The sequence below is a fragment of the Notechis scutatus genome, chromosome Z (assembly GCF_049901735.1).
Source record: "Notechis scutatus isolate UNSWTSFEM ecotype Mainland chromosome Z, rNotScu1.2, whole genome shotgun sequence".
In the NCBI taxonomy this organism is placed as follows: domain Eukaryota; kingdom Metazoa; phylum Chordata; class Lepidosauria; order Squamata; family Elapidae; genus Notechis; species Notechis scutatus.
In genome coordinates this window covers 108,567,881-108,582,602 of record NC_142025.1, presented here as the reverse complement: position 1 = coordinate 108,582,602, position 14,722 = coordinate 108,567,881, and the positions used below count along the sequence as shown (strand labels likewise).

Below are 14,722 nucleotides of genomic sequence, written 5' to 3'. Positions count from 1 at the left end.
AGCAAAAACTAATCCTGGAATCGAGACACAATGCTCATTTACGCCTGCATTTCATCTCTTGGTATTTGTGGGGAACTGAAAGTTATTTCTCAATGTCCGATACGCAGAAAATATCTGCAGTACTGGCAAATGGTATATTTCACCAAGTGATTAGACTCCTCCCTCTAGTTTCACCCAGCCCCCTCTAGGTATTTTGCTTCCCAAGCTTTGCCCGTGGCATTGACCTATGAGAGTGTCCCATCAGGACAAGCTGCAGTTTAAGTCCAAGCTTTCGCCCATTACAACAAGTGAATAATCTGCTTCTACCTAATTGGGATCTATGGCTTCCTATTCTCTCCCCTTTGGGGAGAAATACCTAGGAGAGAGAATCAAAGAGGTTACTTTGACCCTTTTATTCTTTACCTGTTTTTGGGGTGAGTAATCCTTTTTTTTTTTTTTTTTAATTCTGCAACAAGCTAATATATGTCCCAAAGGTGCTTTTTTTTTCTTTCCAGGAGGCAACTGGACTTTCTTGTTTTTTCTTTTGAAGGCATTTTGCTTCTTATCTAAGAAGTTTCTTCAGCTCTGGCAGGATAGTGGGGAATGAAAGGATTTGTACTCCTTGAAGACAGCTGGTAAACTGCATCCTTTTAGAGGGTTGTTGAAGATTACCAGCTGCCTGCAAAAAAGATGCAGATTATCAGCTGTCTCCAAGGAGTACAAATCCTTTCATTCCCCACTATCCTGTCAGAGCTGAAGAAACTTCTTGGATGAGAAGCAAAACATCTTTAAAAGAAAAAAACAAGAAAGTCCAGTTGCCTCCTGGAAAAAAAAAAGCACCTTTGGGACAACCAGGATCTGGATGACTGAGAATCTCTACAGGTTTTAAGGCAATAGAAGGTTGTTTCCTTTAACCCCCACCCTCCACTCCTTTTGTTACAGGTAGTAACAGAACAAATTCCTTCTCCATCTGCCAATATGCACCTATGTATACATGTGTTTGTCTGTGTAGTACTTAATTACTAGAAATCAATCTAAGCCAGTTGTTAAAATAAAGTAATTGTTGACTACTGGTAATTTCCTGACTCCTTTCTGGTGGACTTCTTGATGCCAGCTAATCAATGATTGTAACTCATGGTGACTTATTGGTCTCACTAGCTAATTTCTAATGGACAGTTTGGTGCTTGCTAGCTTTTCTATTATGTTTTTAATCAAGGCAACTTACCAGAATATAAGCTTTCAAGGTAAAACCAAAGTGGGTAAAAGATGGATGAAGAGTTATTTGCGGCATATCTATTATCTGATGATTGCCAAAGTTCTTACAAAGAAATGTTTACTAAATAAAGGCTAGTCTGATCAGGTAACTTTTCTTAATGTTCTTTTTAAAGAGTACATGCTTAGAAATGCTTTGCACTAATTTCTTGTGCCTTAACTACAGGTAGTCCTCGTCTTACTACAGTTCATTTAGTGACCATTCAAAGTTACAATGGCACTGAAAAAAGTGACTTACAACCATTTTTCATGGTTATGACCTTTGAAGCATCCCCATGATCATCTGATCAAAGTTCAGATGCTTAGCAACTGATTCATATACTTATGACTGTTGCTGTGTCCCAAGGTCATATGATCACCTTTTGCAACCTTCTGACAAACAAGGCGGAAGCTACATACACTTAACAACCAGGTTACTAACTTATCAACTGCAGTGATTCACTTAACAACTATGACAAGAAAGGTTGTAAAGTGAGGCAAAACTCATTTAACAAATGTTTCCCCTTAACAACAGAAATTTTGTGCTCAGTTATGATTGTAAATTGAGGATTACCTGTGTGTCTTTCAATGATGATGATGATATTAATAGTAATAGCATTACTCATACAATACAATAAATAAATGCATTCTCAGATTAGGCTATTAAATCTCAGCTCTGGAATAAATACATTCTAAAATGAAGATTGCTTTCAGCATTTATAAAGTTGTTCTAACCATTAAGTGATATATATCTTTTTTTAGAAACCTGATAAAGTTTTCATTGAGCCACTAAAAATTAGAATTACAGCAAAGAAGCACATGAAAAGGCCCTTGCAACTCCTGAGTGAATAAAACATGGATCAGATGGATCAGAAGTATTCCAATGTCATAAATTATGGACTGCTTTTGCTTTGCTTTTCTCATTCATTTTTTGGAAATTCATTTTGTCCAAAATATGAGAGGATATCTTAAGCTATCAGTCTTGGACTATATTCTCCATTTTGAACTATGCGGTTCCTAATGATCTGACATACAACCATTCTAGAGTTTAGATGAGTCTTTGTTAGCTTAGGGAACATCATGCTGGTATGCAAATAATTAGCATATAGAATCCATATCCTCTTTATATTATCTAAATTTTATACTAGGAAGATAGGAGGAGAAACAAAGGCATATAACCTACTTTTCAACAGCCAGCTAAATGACAAACAAATTATTTGCTTTTCCATGGGGAAGTTCTTCCCCTCTTCAGCTTGGAGGAACTGAAATTACATTGAAAGGAGTCATAAATATCCAAGAGAAAATAATTGAGGCTGCAAAATCCCGATGAAATTTGATGATAAGAAAGTGATATAGGTTTTGCTGCATAATAATGGTTGACTGGAATTTTGGAACCAAGATTTCACAATTCTTGTAATGGAGGCAATGAATGAACTTTGCCCCCTTCCCTTGATCTGATTTTAAGCTCTCACTGTACTTTTGTACATATGTAAATAAACAAACATAAATACAAATTGGATTCAGACCCCCTGTAGCCAGATTTTAGGAAATAGGACTTCCCCAATATTGTCCTTTATTACTGGCCATGATGTCTAAAGTTCTGAGGGCTCTTCTTCATCTTAATATATTTTCATCTAATTTCTCAGACAATGGAAAAGTATGTCAGTAGTCTTTCTACTTTATCAGTTGTTAATCTCATTGTGTCTCTGAAATAAGAACAGCAACTGATTTCATGCAGCAAACCCCACATCCTTTTAGCACTTATCTAATCGGATAATGAAATATCTGCAAGAAACAACCAAATTCAAGGATCCCATAGTATGTATGTATATGTGTATCTATTGTCGGGTTTTAATCTTCAGTTTGTAGGTGCACATACAGCTAGCAATGCAAGCAACTGTAAGTTGTGAAAATGGGGTTTCTGATTATTTGAGTACATGCTGCTCTTTGAGAAGATTGGTGATTATGATCAATACAAGGCTATACTCACGCATAAGAGCTTGTGAAACTTCAACAGCTGTGGTAGTGGGGTGTCTTGGACCACCCACATCTAGCCATCAGACAAATATTGGCAAGGAGCATTTCCTGTTGGCTAAATAAATAAATGAAATAAAAATGGGGGATAAAGGAAACAAACTTTGATCATTGATTACAAGGTTGCCAAATTAGAACAGGCTCACAAACCAAATATATCCAAGCCAAACTATCCAAAGATTGGACCTGTATGTTATTATTTTACTTTTTTTCCAAATAATTTCTAAACAGTGGCAACCAGGAATGGAGCTAAAAGTGGGATCATGATGAAGAGGACAATTTTGAACTCCAAATTAGCCCTAGAAAAATGCACTTCCCCAAGTCTACTATGGGTATCAGTAATTTCCATTCCTAAGAATATGAAAAGGGTTGAAAGTTTAAAGGGGAAAAAACTTGTTTGCATTAATGCTCCTGTCTCTCTTTTCAGGCTGCCAAATAGAATATATCTCCTTTTTGTTATTTCTCTATCTCAGTCCATGTCTTTCTCTCTTCTCTATCCTTTATCAGTCCAAATCAATTCATTGTAGGATGAAATTCTTTTCATTGAAGACTCTAGTCTGTAATCTGCTATTTTAGCACAGGTTATTAAGGGTGCATAGAAGCAAAGAATTATACCTCCATCTTCTTTCATAGGTTTTAGAAAAGCTGGCCAGTGAAGTTTCTTCTCATGTGCACAACAGTTCTACATAATATGAGTTTACATTCCTTGGACCACTTCTTCAGTGGTTCTGGCTTTGCTCTTTTCTTTCATTCAAAGCAAATTTACTATACCGTACCTCTTAATGCTTATGTCTTCCAGTTTTTTCCTGACAGTATTTTTATTTTCTTGTTCCTTTTCTACAGATTTAGCATTTCAGCAAAAATTATGCCAATTTTTCTAACCTGGTACTTTCTAAAGAGTTCTAGACAGAAAAACTTTCTATAAAGATTTTTGAACACGAGCAAGAGTATCACAAATAAAACAAAATATATGAACGGGAAAGACAATATTTCTCTCCTAAGGCACCTCCCTTTCTAATTTCAATACATTGCTGCAATGATCACTCAATGGCTGCACTCAAAACAATCTTGCATGGAAATTTTCTGGCTCTGCAGCAAGCAATATTAGCACTTGCAGCTGAGCTTTGAAGCAACTTCTCTCTCATAGAGCAAACCAGTTAGGATTGTTAAGCAATATTCTCCATTTTCTATTTCATGATTAAATTTTCCAAGCAACAACCCCTTTCTTAGGAATTCAGTGAGTTTATGAAATGTTGCCTTGTAAAACCAACTTTTAAGACTATAGAGTCATGCTAAACTTGAAGATGAGTTATCCTTGTGAGTCTTTTTTCTCCCGACTATTAAAAGCAAGGCTTGGGAGAAAAAAACTAGTCTCACTGATCAAAGTCAATGGGAATTTTCAAATAGTAGAGGCAGGTAATTTTTATCTGGACTGTGATTAAAGCAACAGGACTTCTATATGCTATTTAGTCATTTTCAATAAATGCACAAAGTCAGCTAGAGAAGAATAAATTTTGTGAAAAAAACCCAAGTTTGGATTTCCAGTAAAACTGATTTGGACTGTCACAGAGTTCTGCTTGTATTGCAGTTCAAACTTGACATATTGAGTCATTCTTCCAAAGTTCAGTAATTGCCACTAAACTCATCATTGTGTACTATTTTGGTTTTCCCAGAAAGAGGGCCATTATCTTTGCAAGGCTGCTTCAAAGGGAATATTCTTGAGCTAAGATTAATTGCAAATTTCACTAATGCTTCTGTTTCTCTCAAACTGCCCTGTATGAAACCTCTTAGTTCTTACAGAACATTTCAGAGTTTTTGGTCAACTGCGCACTCACATTTTGAGCATGGAGAAAAAAAGTTAACTTTTCTAAATATGTGTGTTATTTGTCTTTTGCACAGCAGTCCTATCTAGAGTTTTAATGGCAATTTTTTTAAAACAATCCAAAGGTATACCAGACTGGGCAGAATGGAAAAGGAGGCAGAATGTTATTTGTCCATCTCACTGACCATTTAAACATATAGACTTAGTTAACACACACATGCACACACACACATTTCTACTGAAATTATCAGAGGATTAGGAAACTTGTGGATACAATCCATGGTTAACCCCAGTACAAACAATGATCCTTACATAATCAACCCCTTTGTTGTATTTCTTGAACTTAGAATGGCAATAACCTGTAGTGGGTTTGAAGGGGAGGTAGAAATCCAAGGTCATGTTATATCTACCCTGCTCACATTGAATTACGCCACCATCTACAAAGTAGTAAAAGCCACATTTTGCAAAACTACCATCTCTAGAAACAAGAGACCTGTGTAGGCAATAATGATTGTACTACTGGGAGATTCAACCTGAAAAGGGTTGCAGATTGTAATAATTATGTAAGATTACTTTCAAATGAATGCATACTACAGAATATTTTCAGATAACTGAATTCTCTCCTCTCTCCCCTCTCCCCAGGGTTTAATGATCATTTTTTCTTTCTTTTCTCAGTCTTCAAGGAATGAATTGATGGAGGAAAGAGGGAAGAGGCAGATTAAGTGGCAAGCAGAATAGTTCAATTCATTGGAGGACATGGGACTTGATATAATAGTGCAGAGAATAAAGAGGATGACCTGGGTGGAGAGAGGGAAGATCCATTTCCAAAGCAACAAAAAAGGGAAATAGTGCTTAAATCCAAATAATGAGGGAGGATTATAAAAAAATCTCAGACAGGCATCTCCCTAATTCACGTGTATATAAAAAGGGAAGAAAGATCAGATTTACAAGATGTTATTGTAGCTAATCTAAATGGAAGTGGTTTACTAGACTTTAATGGAGTCTATTTCTTAGTCTAGGCTGTCTCATAGGGCTGTCAAGAAATGTGCCTGGTGACATATTATCTGCATTCATTTCCGCAATTTTTGCTCATGCCATGTTTTTGGTTTCAATTATACTTTCACATATTAGCAGATTACTCAGGTTCAGGAAATAACAACAGCTTCTGAAAGAAGCTTACTGAGTGGTTTTGTTTTTAACAAGAATATATAGAGCAACAAAATCCAGTCCAGAGTTCCAAGAGTCATGTCAAGGTTATCAATCAGTCCAGAGGTGGGCAGAATACAAATAAATCTCACACAAGAACTGGAGACTACACCTGTTGATTCCAACAAAGGATCATGGGTCAGAGCTACCTCTTAAATCAGGCTGCAGCCAGCTGCCTTTATTTAAGAGACGTATGCCCTTACTTGGCAAGGAGCTTCACAGAATGTCTTTACTATGCTCTTCACTCTACTCCTCAGGTGCAGGGACTGAGAGGCTGTATGTCATCATTATGTATACTCCAGCTCTTTAGATGGTATCTGTGTTTGATCAGCCTCAGGTGATCATTAACTTTGTATTTCCTGAGGCTAACATTCACAGGTTCTGCTGGGGCCTTTTCTTCAACTTCAGAACCATCATCTGAGTCCTGGCTTACTACAGCCCATCTGTAGTAGACACATTTAGAGGATAAATCCAAGGAAAGAAAAAAAAGAGATATAGCTCAAATTTTGTGCTAAGATCAATTGTATTATAACTATCCCTTTTCAATTACTTGCTATATTCTTAAAGTTAGTAAGAGTTCTTCAACCAGGGGATGAGAGACAACATTGTCTCTGAAAGTAGAATTCATTAATTATATTATTAGTAGGTATTAAGAAGTCTCCAATTCAAATTACTATAAAATAAAGGGGAAAAAACTCATGATGGCATTCCAGATCCCATGAAAGAAATTGGTTTTTTATTTTTTCTGGGGCTGGAAAAGTTTGACTTTGGAAATCATCACAATTTTGGACCAAGGGTTTGTCTGGGAGTAAGCAAAGGGAATAAGAAAGATTCGTGTGGCCTTGAATTCTAAGTTACACCTGTTCTTTGCATGATTTTGACTTGGGAGAAAAAAATTAGATTCCCATTTTGCTGCCTATTTTTTTTCTGTTGAGTGTCATGGAAGAATATTTCAAAAATACACAAACAAAAACAACCAAAGAAAGGGTATGGAAAAATGCAAACAGGATGAAGAGATGAGCCAATAAGACATTTATATTCTGGAATATTCTGATGTTGGAACATATAAACCTATTATGTATGTAAAAAGTGTAGTGAACAGGATGGGTTTCTGAAAAGGGAAAAATTAATTATTGGCTCAGCTTATGTTAACCAAAAATTAAAATAGGAAAATGATTTATTAGAAATGCATATTTTTTAAACATTACCATTGAACAAAACAAAACGTTTACATACAAAGCCTGAGATTTGTCAGATTCCTAAAGGACTCAGGGATGCAAACTAGATTTGTAGAACTTACATGGTATGACGAGATTAGGAATGGAATGGGTTTTTCTACTAAAACACTTATTTCTAAAGTGATATGTGGGAAACTTGTATTTTGCAGTGCAAGATTCAGCAATGGACTTTTGAGAAGTATCAAAATTTTGTAATTGTTCATGCAGTATGGACTATGTAGTTCAACAATGGGTTCACGTGTAACATGAAACCTATGACATTATTTTTATGAAACTGTTCACTCCAGAGGGGCGATTCAACTGGTGTTACTACCGGTTCAGTGATTACATTTTGCGTGTGCATGCACGGTTTGCGTGTACGCACAGCTGATGCACGCTGTGCACACGTGTAATACACCTTAAGCTGTGCCACTCGGACAACTGAGAAGCGCTGCATGCAGGTGTGCAGCATTTGAAACATCACTTTTTTACTGCTTTTTCAAGCTCAGCTGTGCTGCACAAAGCAGCTGAGGTTGAAAAAGCAGGAAATAAAGGACAGGTAAGAGCCCAGGCAGGTGGGCGGGCCAAACAGCAGCAAACACAGAACCGGTTCGGTGTCTGCTGCTCTTCAGAGCTACCAGTTCTATAGAGCCGGGCAGAACCGGTAGCATCCCACCCCTGGTTCACGCCCTCTAGCACATTTAGTACACTATTATGCTTTATAATTATTTAAGATATTTATATTCCAGACATTCTTCAACAGATCCAAACTAGCTAAAGAAACATTCTGTAAAACATTTCTTCCAAGCTTTTGGACCAGGCAGTTAGGTAAGCACTGTTAATGATGTAGTTTAGTCTTGGCAATTACTATTTAATCAGAGCAGAATGATTTTGCATTTATTATAATGGATTTAATATACTGCCCAGAACCTGTTGTGAGATGGAAGGCTCCATAAAAGATTAAAATAAAATTAACAATTGTATTTATTTTGTTTATTTAACTAAACAAAAAAATAATATTTTTCCCAAACAATTTGGCAAGAACAGTAACACATTTGAATGACCAAAAATACACTAAAAGAGAATAAATTTGGTTTAGTGGTTAAGATACCAGGTTAGAAAACAGGGGACTGTGAGATGAAGTCCTGCATTGGCCATGAAAACCAGCTAAGTGGGCCAGTCACTCTGGCCCACTTCACAGGTTGTTGTGGTGGTAAAAAATAAGAGGAAGAAGATACTTGGATATGTTCACAGTCTTCAGTTATTCGTAAAAATAATAAAAGCTGGATAGACAGAACATAAATAAATAAATAAATATCAGAACTCCAATAGCTATAAGAATATTTAGGCTAGCAATTACATTACATCTCTCTGAGAAACTGAAAAAACATTAATTTTTGATCCAAATCTTTCAGTGAAAGCAAAGCTGATTACAGCAGCAAAGGCTGAGAAATCAATGAATAAACCAAATCTTTGCCACCTCTCCATATAGAGCAGGAGATCATCCAGATGTACTCAAGACAACTACTGCTCAGGAGGGGACTGCAAGAAAACAGTTTTCCATGGGTTTGAGCACCAGGAAATGATCAGATCAGACTTCTTGATCTCAATCAGAGAAAAGCCTTTTAAAAACCATAAGATTTGCAAATATCTACCTCTTTATAGGAAATCACTTATTAACTATATTAAAGCTATTAGAAACCTTATCACATCAAGTCTGAAAATTCTGAATTCATTGAGTTCCCATGCTGTCTGGGGGATTCTGGAAGTAGAAGTCAATATGTCTTAAAGTTGCTGAGGTTGAGAAAAACTGGGCTAAACTAATATAGAATTTAAATTGGAATGAGAAGGCAGGGAAAGGAAGGCAGATTTATAGATCACAAAAGATCAATTAACCATTGTAATGTGCTATAAAATACATATTGTTGAGGTCTTTTCAAATAACTGAAATCTTTGATGGATGTAAGTTCAGTAATTTCTTCATCAATTGTGCTGTTAAATTTCTTTTTTTCCAAAATTAAGATCTGAAGTAAAGTGTCTTGGGAGAAATGTATAAAGCATCATTTGTACTTTTGTAATTAAATTCAATTTATTTATAAAGCTAAACAAAGTAAAGTAGTTGGTGGACATTAATAGTTCTTTCAGTTTAGTTCATAAATTATATTTCAGTTTAGAAACATGACTTCTGTCTTACTACCTTATTGGTGTTAAAATATATCTTGACAATTATAGGTAAGTTCCTAATAACATGACTTCTGTCTTACTACCTTATCGGTGTTAAAATATATCTTGACAATTATAGGTAAGTTCCTAATAATTTCTTTAACTTCTTTAGAGCAGTACTAAACAGAGTTGTAAACCACAGAACATTTCTGAAAAAGAAAAATCTCAAAAATATTAGGATCTATTCAATTAGTCAACATCCCTTTACTATTGTTTTCTTAGTTTACTCTAAATTCCTGAACAACCTATTTTGTTTTGAAATAAGTAGTAAGATTTGCATTCAACCAAAGGTGATGGAAGAAGAATTTTGGTCTCATCTGAGGCACAAAGTCAGCTGGATAACCTTGGCCTGGTCACTTTCTCTTGCCCTTATGGAGAAGACAATGGCAAATCACTTGTGAAAAACCCTTGCCCAGAGAACTGCAGAGACTTGTCCAGGTACTCTGAGAATTGGACTTAATTGAATTGAAGGGAAAAAAGCAGTATCCTTGATTCAGCAAGTGCTTTTCAAACCTTTGCCCAAATGTTCTTCTTTCTCTCCTGTTGCTATGTTCTCAAAGCAATTATACAAAGGAAGCTTTTCTTTTATTCATCCTGTCCTTATTAATCCACTCTGTAAACTTGGCTTTTATAGGTTTAGCTGTGACTGTCCAACCAACTGCTACACAACCAATAGAGATTCGCCTGGTGAATGGTTCAAGTCGCTGTGTAGGGAGAGTGGAAGTACTCCATAATGGGTTGTGGGGTACTGTTTGTGATGATAACTGGGGCATAGAAGATGCCCGTGTGGTCTGCCGGCAGTTGGGCTGTGCAAGTGCAATATCAGCACCAAGGGAGTCCAATTTTGGCCGAGGAACTGGTCGCATCTGGATGGATGAAGTTCGATGTATTGGGACAGAAAGCTTCCTCAATCAATGCCCATCAAGAGCTTTGGGAGACAATGATTGCCATCATGGAGAAGATGCTGGCGTTGTGTGTTCAGGTGAGTTCATCAACTGAGAGTTGTGTCATATTTGGCATGGCCTGTGTATGTATTATAAAAGCTGATTGATAATGAAGGTTTCAACAGGTCAAAGCTTTTCATAGCATGGGTGGAATTATTGTAACCATTAATATTTTAGCACCAACCAACAGTTAAATGTCCATATGCATTACAGAATAGATAGATGGTTAGCATCTTTGGAATGGTAACCTTGGAATGATAAAATTTACCGCAAGTAATAATGTACTATATAACTTTTGTATTGTACATACTTTAGTGAAAACATTCTCTCATGTGATGATAAATAGTATTTATTATTACAAAGGCAAGGCATATGCATAGAATAGCTCCAGGACATTACAAGAGGACAGTTTATCTATCCCTTGGAATTAAACTCATTAAACTTTCTGAAACATCAGAAAAACACATGAACCAATGTAAGAGCTCAAAATTGTAAAGATATCCTCTAGTTAAATTTGATTTCTGGTGTTTGTAGTTTGCCTGGCAACATTATAGAGATAGTTGATCATTGTTTTTTTTTTCTGAGAATGGGTTTTTTGTTATTTCAATCCATCTAACATTTCTGGATTGCCATACAGTCCTGTCTCAGTACTAACTGGGTTTAATTTTACTTAGCTTCTGAGACTGGCCAAACTTGAGTACCATTATAAGAAGGGGAACATTGATGAAAGAAGAATACGGTTACTTTCTGTGCAGCTGGGACTTCAATCTTTTTTGCCGGATTCCTGTCAGAAACTACAAACAGTACAATATCTTCAAGAAGGATATAATAATTTTTCATATAGGATATTCTTCCATGAGGGAAAGGAAATGGAATGACACTCAGTAATGAAACCCCAAATATTTAACCTCAGATGGGATCAGGTTCTGGAAAGATAGCAGTTAAGGATTGGGAAAGTGAAAATTTTTGTTACATAAAATCTCCCAATATTTGCTCAGAACAAAACCATTCCTTCCACCATCAACTTATTTATCATTTTGCCATGTAATGTGGTCCATATATCTTTCTAAAAAAATTCAGCTGATTCCCAAAAGGTAGGTCAATTTACAGCTACTAAAAATAAAAAAAATCTGGTAGATTTCTATGAGGTTAGAATAAACAAAGATGATGCATTTGTTAGTGTATGCTGATGGTGATCCCACACAAATACCTAGATGGGCTCCTGTCAAGAGCAGAGAGTGCTGGTGTTATTAAAGCTGTGGCTGCTTTTGTTTGTAGATTATAAACATTTTCTTTGCTTGCTTTTTAATCCAGGAATGGCTGCTCTGGATGGCTGCCACGTTAGAATCCCCTACACTAAATTAGTTTTCTATTCTCTCTTTTTCTTTCCACACAGAGATGAGACTGGCAGGTGGTTCTAGCCTTTGTACTGGTAGAGTTGAGGTGTTGTTTAACCAAAGATGGGGAACAATATGTGACAATGGCTGGGATTTAGCTGATGCCAATGTGGTGTGCCGGGAAGTAGGCTGTGGCAATGCATTAGCAGCAGCAGGTGCAGCTAAATTTGGACAAGGAACTGGTCCAATATGGATGGATCAGGTAAACTGCACAGGGGAAGAAGACAGTCTAAGAAAATGTCCACCAAAAAGCATGAAAGAATACAGTTGTAGCCACAGTAAAGATGCTGGTGTGGAGTGCGCAGGTAATAATCATAAAATATTGTATATTCTGTTCTTCTTGTTTGTGGGATATTCTGTCCACCCTGGGGTGGTGGTGGTAGTGGTTAATTCTGGATCTGTGAAATCAATTCTAGCACCAAACTGGATTAGTTTGGCAGATTGATAATGAATGTCATTCCTTGAAGAGTGATCTCCATTTGTTTTTTGTCTTTCCAAAGATGTAATTGTCTTTCAAAGATATAGGGCAATTAAAAAGGGGAAGGGTCTTAGACAAACAATGACAACAAATCCAAAAAGAAATAGCAATTATTGTCATGGGGAAGGGAAATAATTGGAAATTTGTCCAAGTCTCCTTGAAAGAGATAAACAATCCACCAAATTTCCATCTTTCTTTTTTTCTGAAAATGGCACTCACCAATCATAAAGATGAAATAAAAAATCTTCTATGGGTAGCTGCTGTCTTCTAGAAATTAAGATGGGGCACATGTGCTGTTTAACTGTCATCTCTTTGTTTCTCTATTGTTTTTCTCAATGTTGCCTTGGTAAAGATTCTCTAAATCTTCTTATGAAAATTCATTATTTATTTCCCACTATACCTTTGAAAGCAAAGTTCAGTGATACTCTAAGACCTCATAAGAGGAAGAAAATATTTGATTTGCAGAGAAGGGAAAGTCTAAAGTTTATATTTTAATGAAAAATAAAAATTAATTTCCTTTATTGGTCCCCCCCCCCCAAATACCACTCAGATAATCAGCCCTTTTACTTTTACACATATATGCCTGCATTCATATATCTGGGCATTAGTACCTGGAAATATAAAGAGGAACATTTGTACTTTATGGTCATAATAACTACAGAAGTATGGAATTATAAGCAACTTGTAATACTAGGAATGATATACAAATGATCACTTGGAGTGGCAAAGAAAAGCACGATGCAGGATGCATTTTGTCCAATATTCACTTTAAAATAACATATTAAATTCATTATGAAACTTTACAAAGGTTGCAAAACTACTCATAGTAGTTGATGAGAGGGGCATCATGTCACAGGTTTAGACCATTAGTAGGAAAAGTTCCTCTTTTGAATCAAACATAGGCTACTGCTCTTTTCCGTAACCACAATGCATATTTTATTTATCTATCAAATTTATATGGTTACCCATCTCACAAAAACATATTCTGGGCAGTGTACAAGTAATAAATCAATAAAATAAAAATCATGAATAAACTAGAAAATACTTATTATTAATATATATTAAAGAGGCATAGGAGAGAGTGAATATTAACAATAAGAATGGAGCCATCCTAGAATGCCATATTAAAATATCATATTCATTTACAGGTATAAACATAATGAGGGCTACAGTGTTAAAAGAGACCTTAGTATATTGTAGAAAACCAATTGTGCAGTAAACCATCTCCAGAAATAGTCATTCTTTATCAACATTTCTCTCTTCAGAACCACCTGAGATCAGATTATCAAATGGTCCCAATCATTGTGCAGGGAGAGTTGAGATCTTGCATGAAAAACTCTGGGGAACTATTTGTGATGACGACTGGGACATTGATGACGCCAAGGTTGTATGCCAGTATTTAGGCTGTGGGAATGCACTGTCAGCCCCACGTGGTTCTCGCTATGGACCTGGAGCTGGTCCCATATGGCTGGATGGCGTGAACTGCACAGGGTCAGAGACAGCCATCAGCAAATGTCCAGCAAAAACATGGGGGGAACATGACTGTACTCATTCAGAAGATGCTGGTGTGGTATGTGCAGGTAAGAAGTACTTCTAAAAACTCAGGAAGCTGAGTGTGTGTGTGTGTGGGGGTTGTATCACTTTTTCTGAAAACATCTAATAAATTCAGTTTACATAGTTTGGTGGATAAATATACTACTTAATAGTTACACATTTATTTGTTTATTCTTTTTTGTTTTGATTTATACATTTATTTGTTTTATATTTGGATCTATTTTATCATTTTCTTTTAAAGGTAAGCCCAAAATAGTTTTAATGTAAGAAAAGAATGCTAAAGAAATAAGTGGAAAAAAATAATAGGAAAGCAGAAGTGGTTAAAACTGGTGTGTAATTTTGAGAGGCCCTTCATGTTTCCTTATTAAGAGGAAAGAAAGCCTGGAAGAACATGTCAAAATAAATAATCAATATAGTATTCAAAATAATTCCAGTGCAGTAAAATTCACTGAGCTATCAAAGGCCTGTTGTGATGCAAACATTTCTGAAACTTGCACATCAACAAGTTGTCACCTCTTATTTCAGAAAACTTTCAATAATGCTTGTGAGAAAAGGACATGGCCAATGAAATAAGGCAGTCTTTCCCCTCTCTTGATAAATATTTTTGTCAAGAGAAT

The 14,722-nt window shown here is 36.0% G+C and overlaps 1 protein-coding gene across 1 annotated transcript in view; it reads left to right on the top strand.

Moving 5' to 3' along the window:
* The first annotated feature begins 211 nt into the window (after positions 1-211).
* The window catches only part of LOC113423007 (scavenger receptor cysteine-rich domain-containing protein DMBT1-like), a 31,264-nt gene continuing 16,753 nt past the window's right edge, over positions 212-14,722 (top strand). The window contains exons 1-4 of the mRNA XM_026684211.2: positions 212-413; positions 10,367-10,714; positions 12,073-12,378; positions 13,817-14,131. Coding sequence (XP_026539996.1) covers positions 320-413; positions 10,367-10,714; positions 12,073-12,378; positions 13,817-14,131 — 1,063 coding nt within the window. The 5' untranslated portion in view covers positions 212-319. The remainder of the gene's footprint in view (positions 414-10,366; positions 10,715-12,072; positions 12,379-13,816; positions 14,132-14,722) is intronic.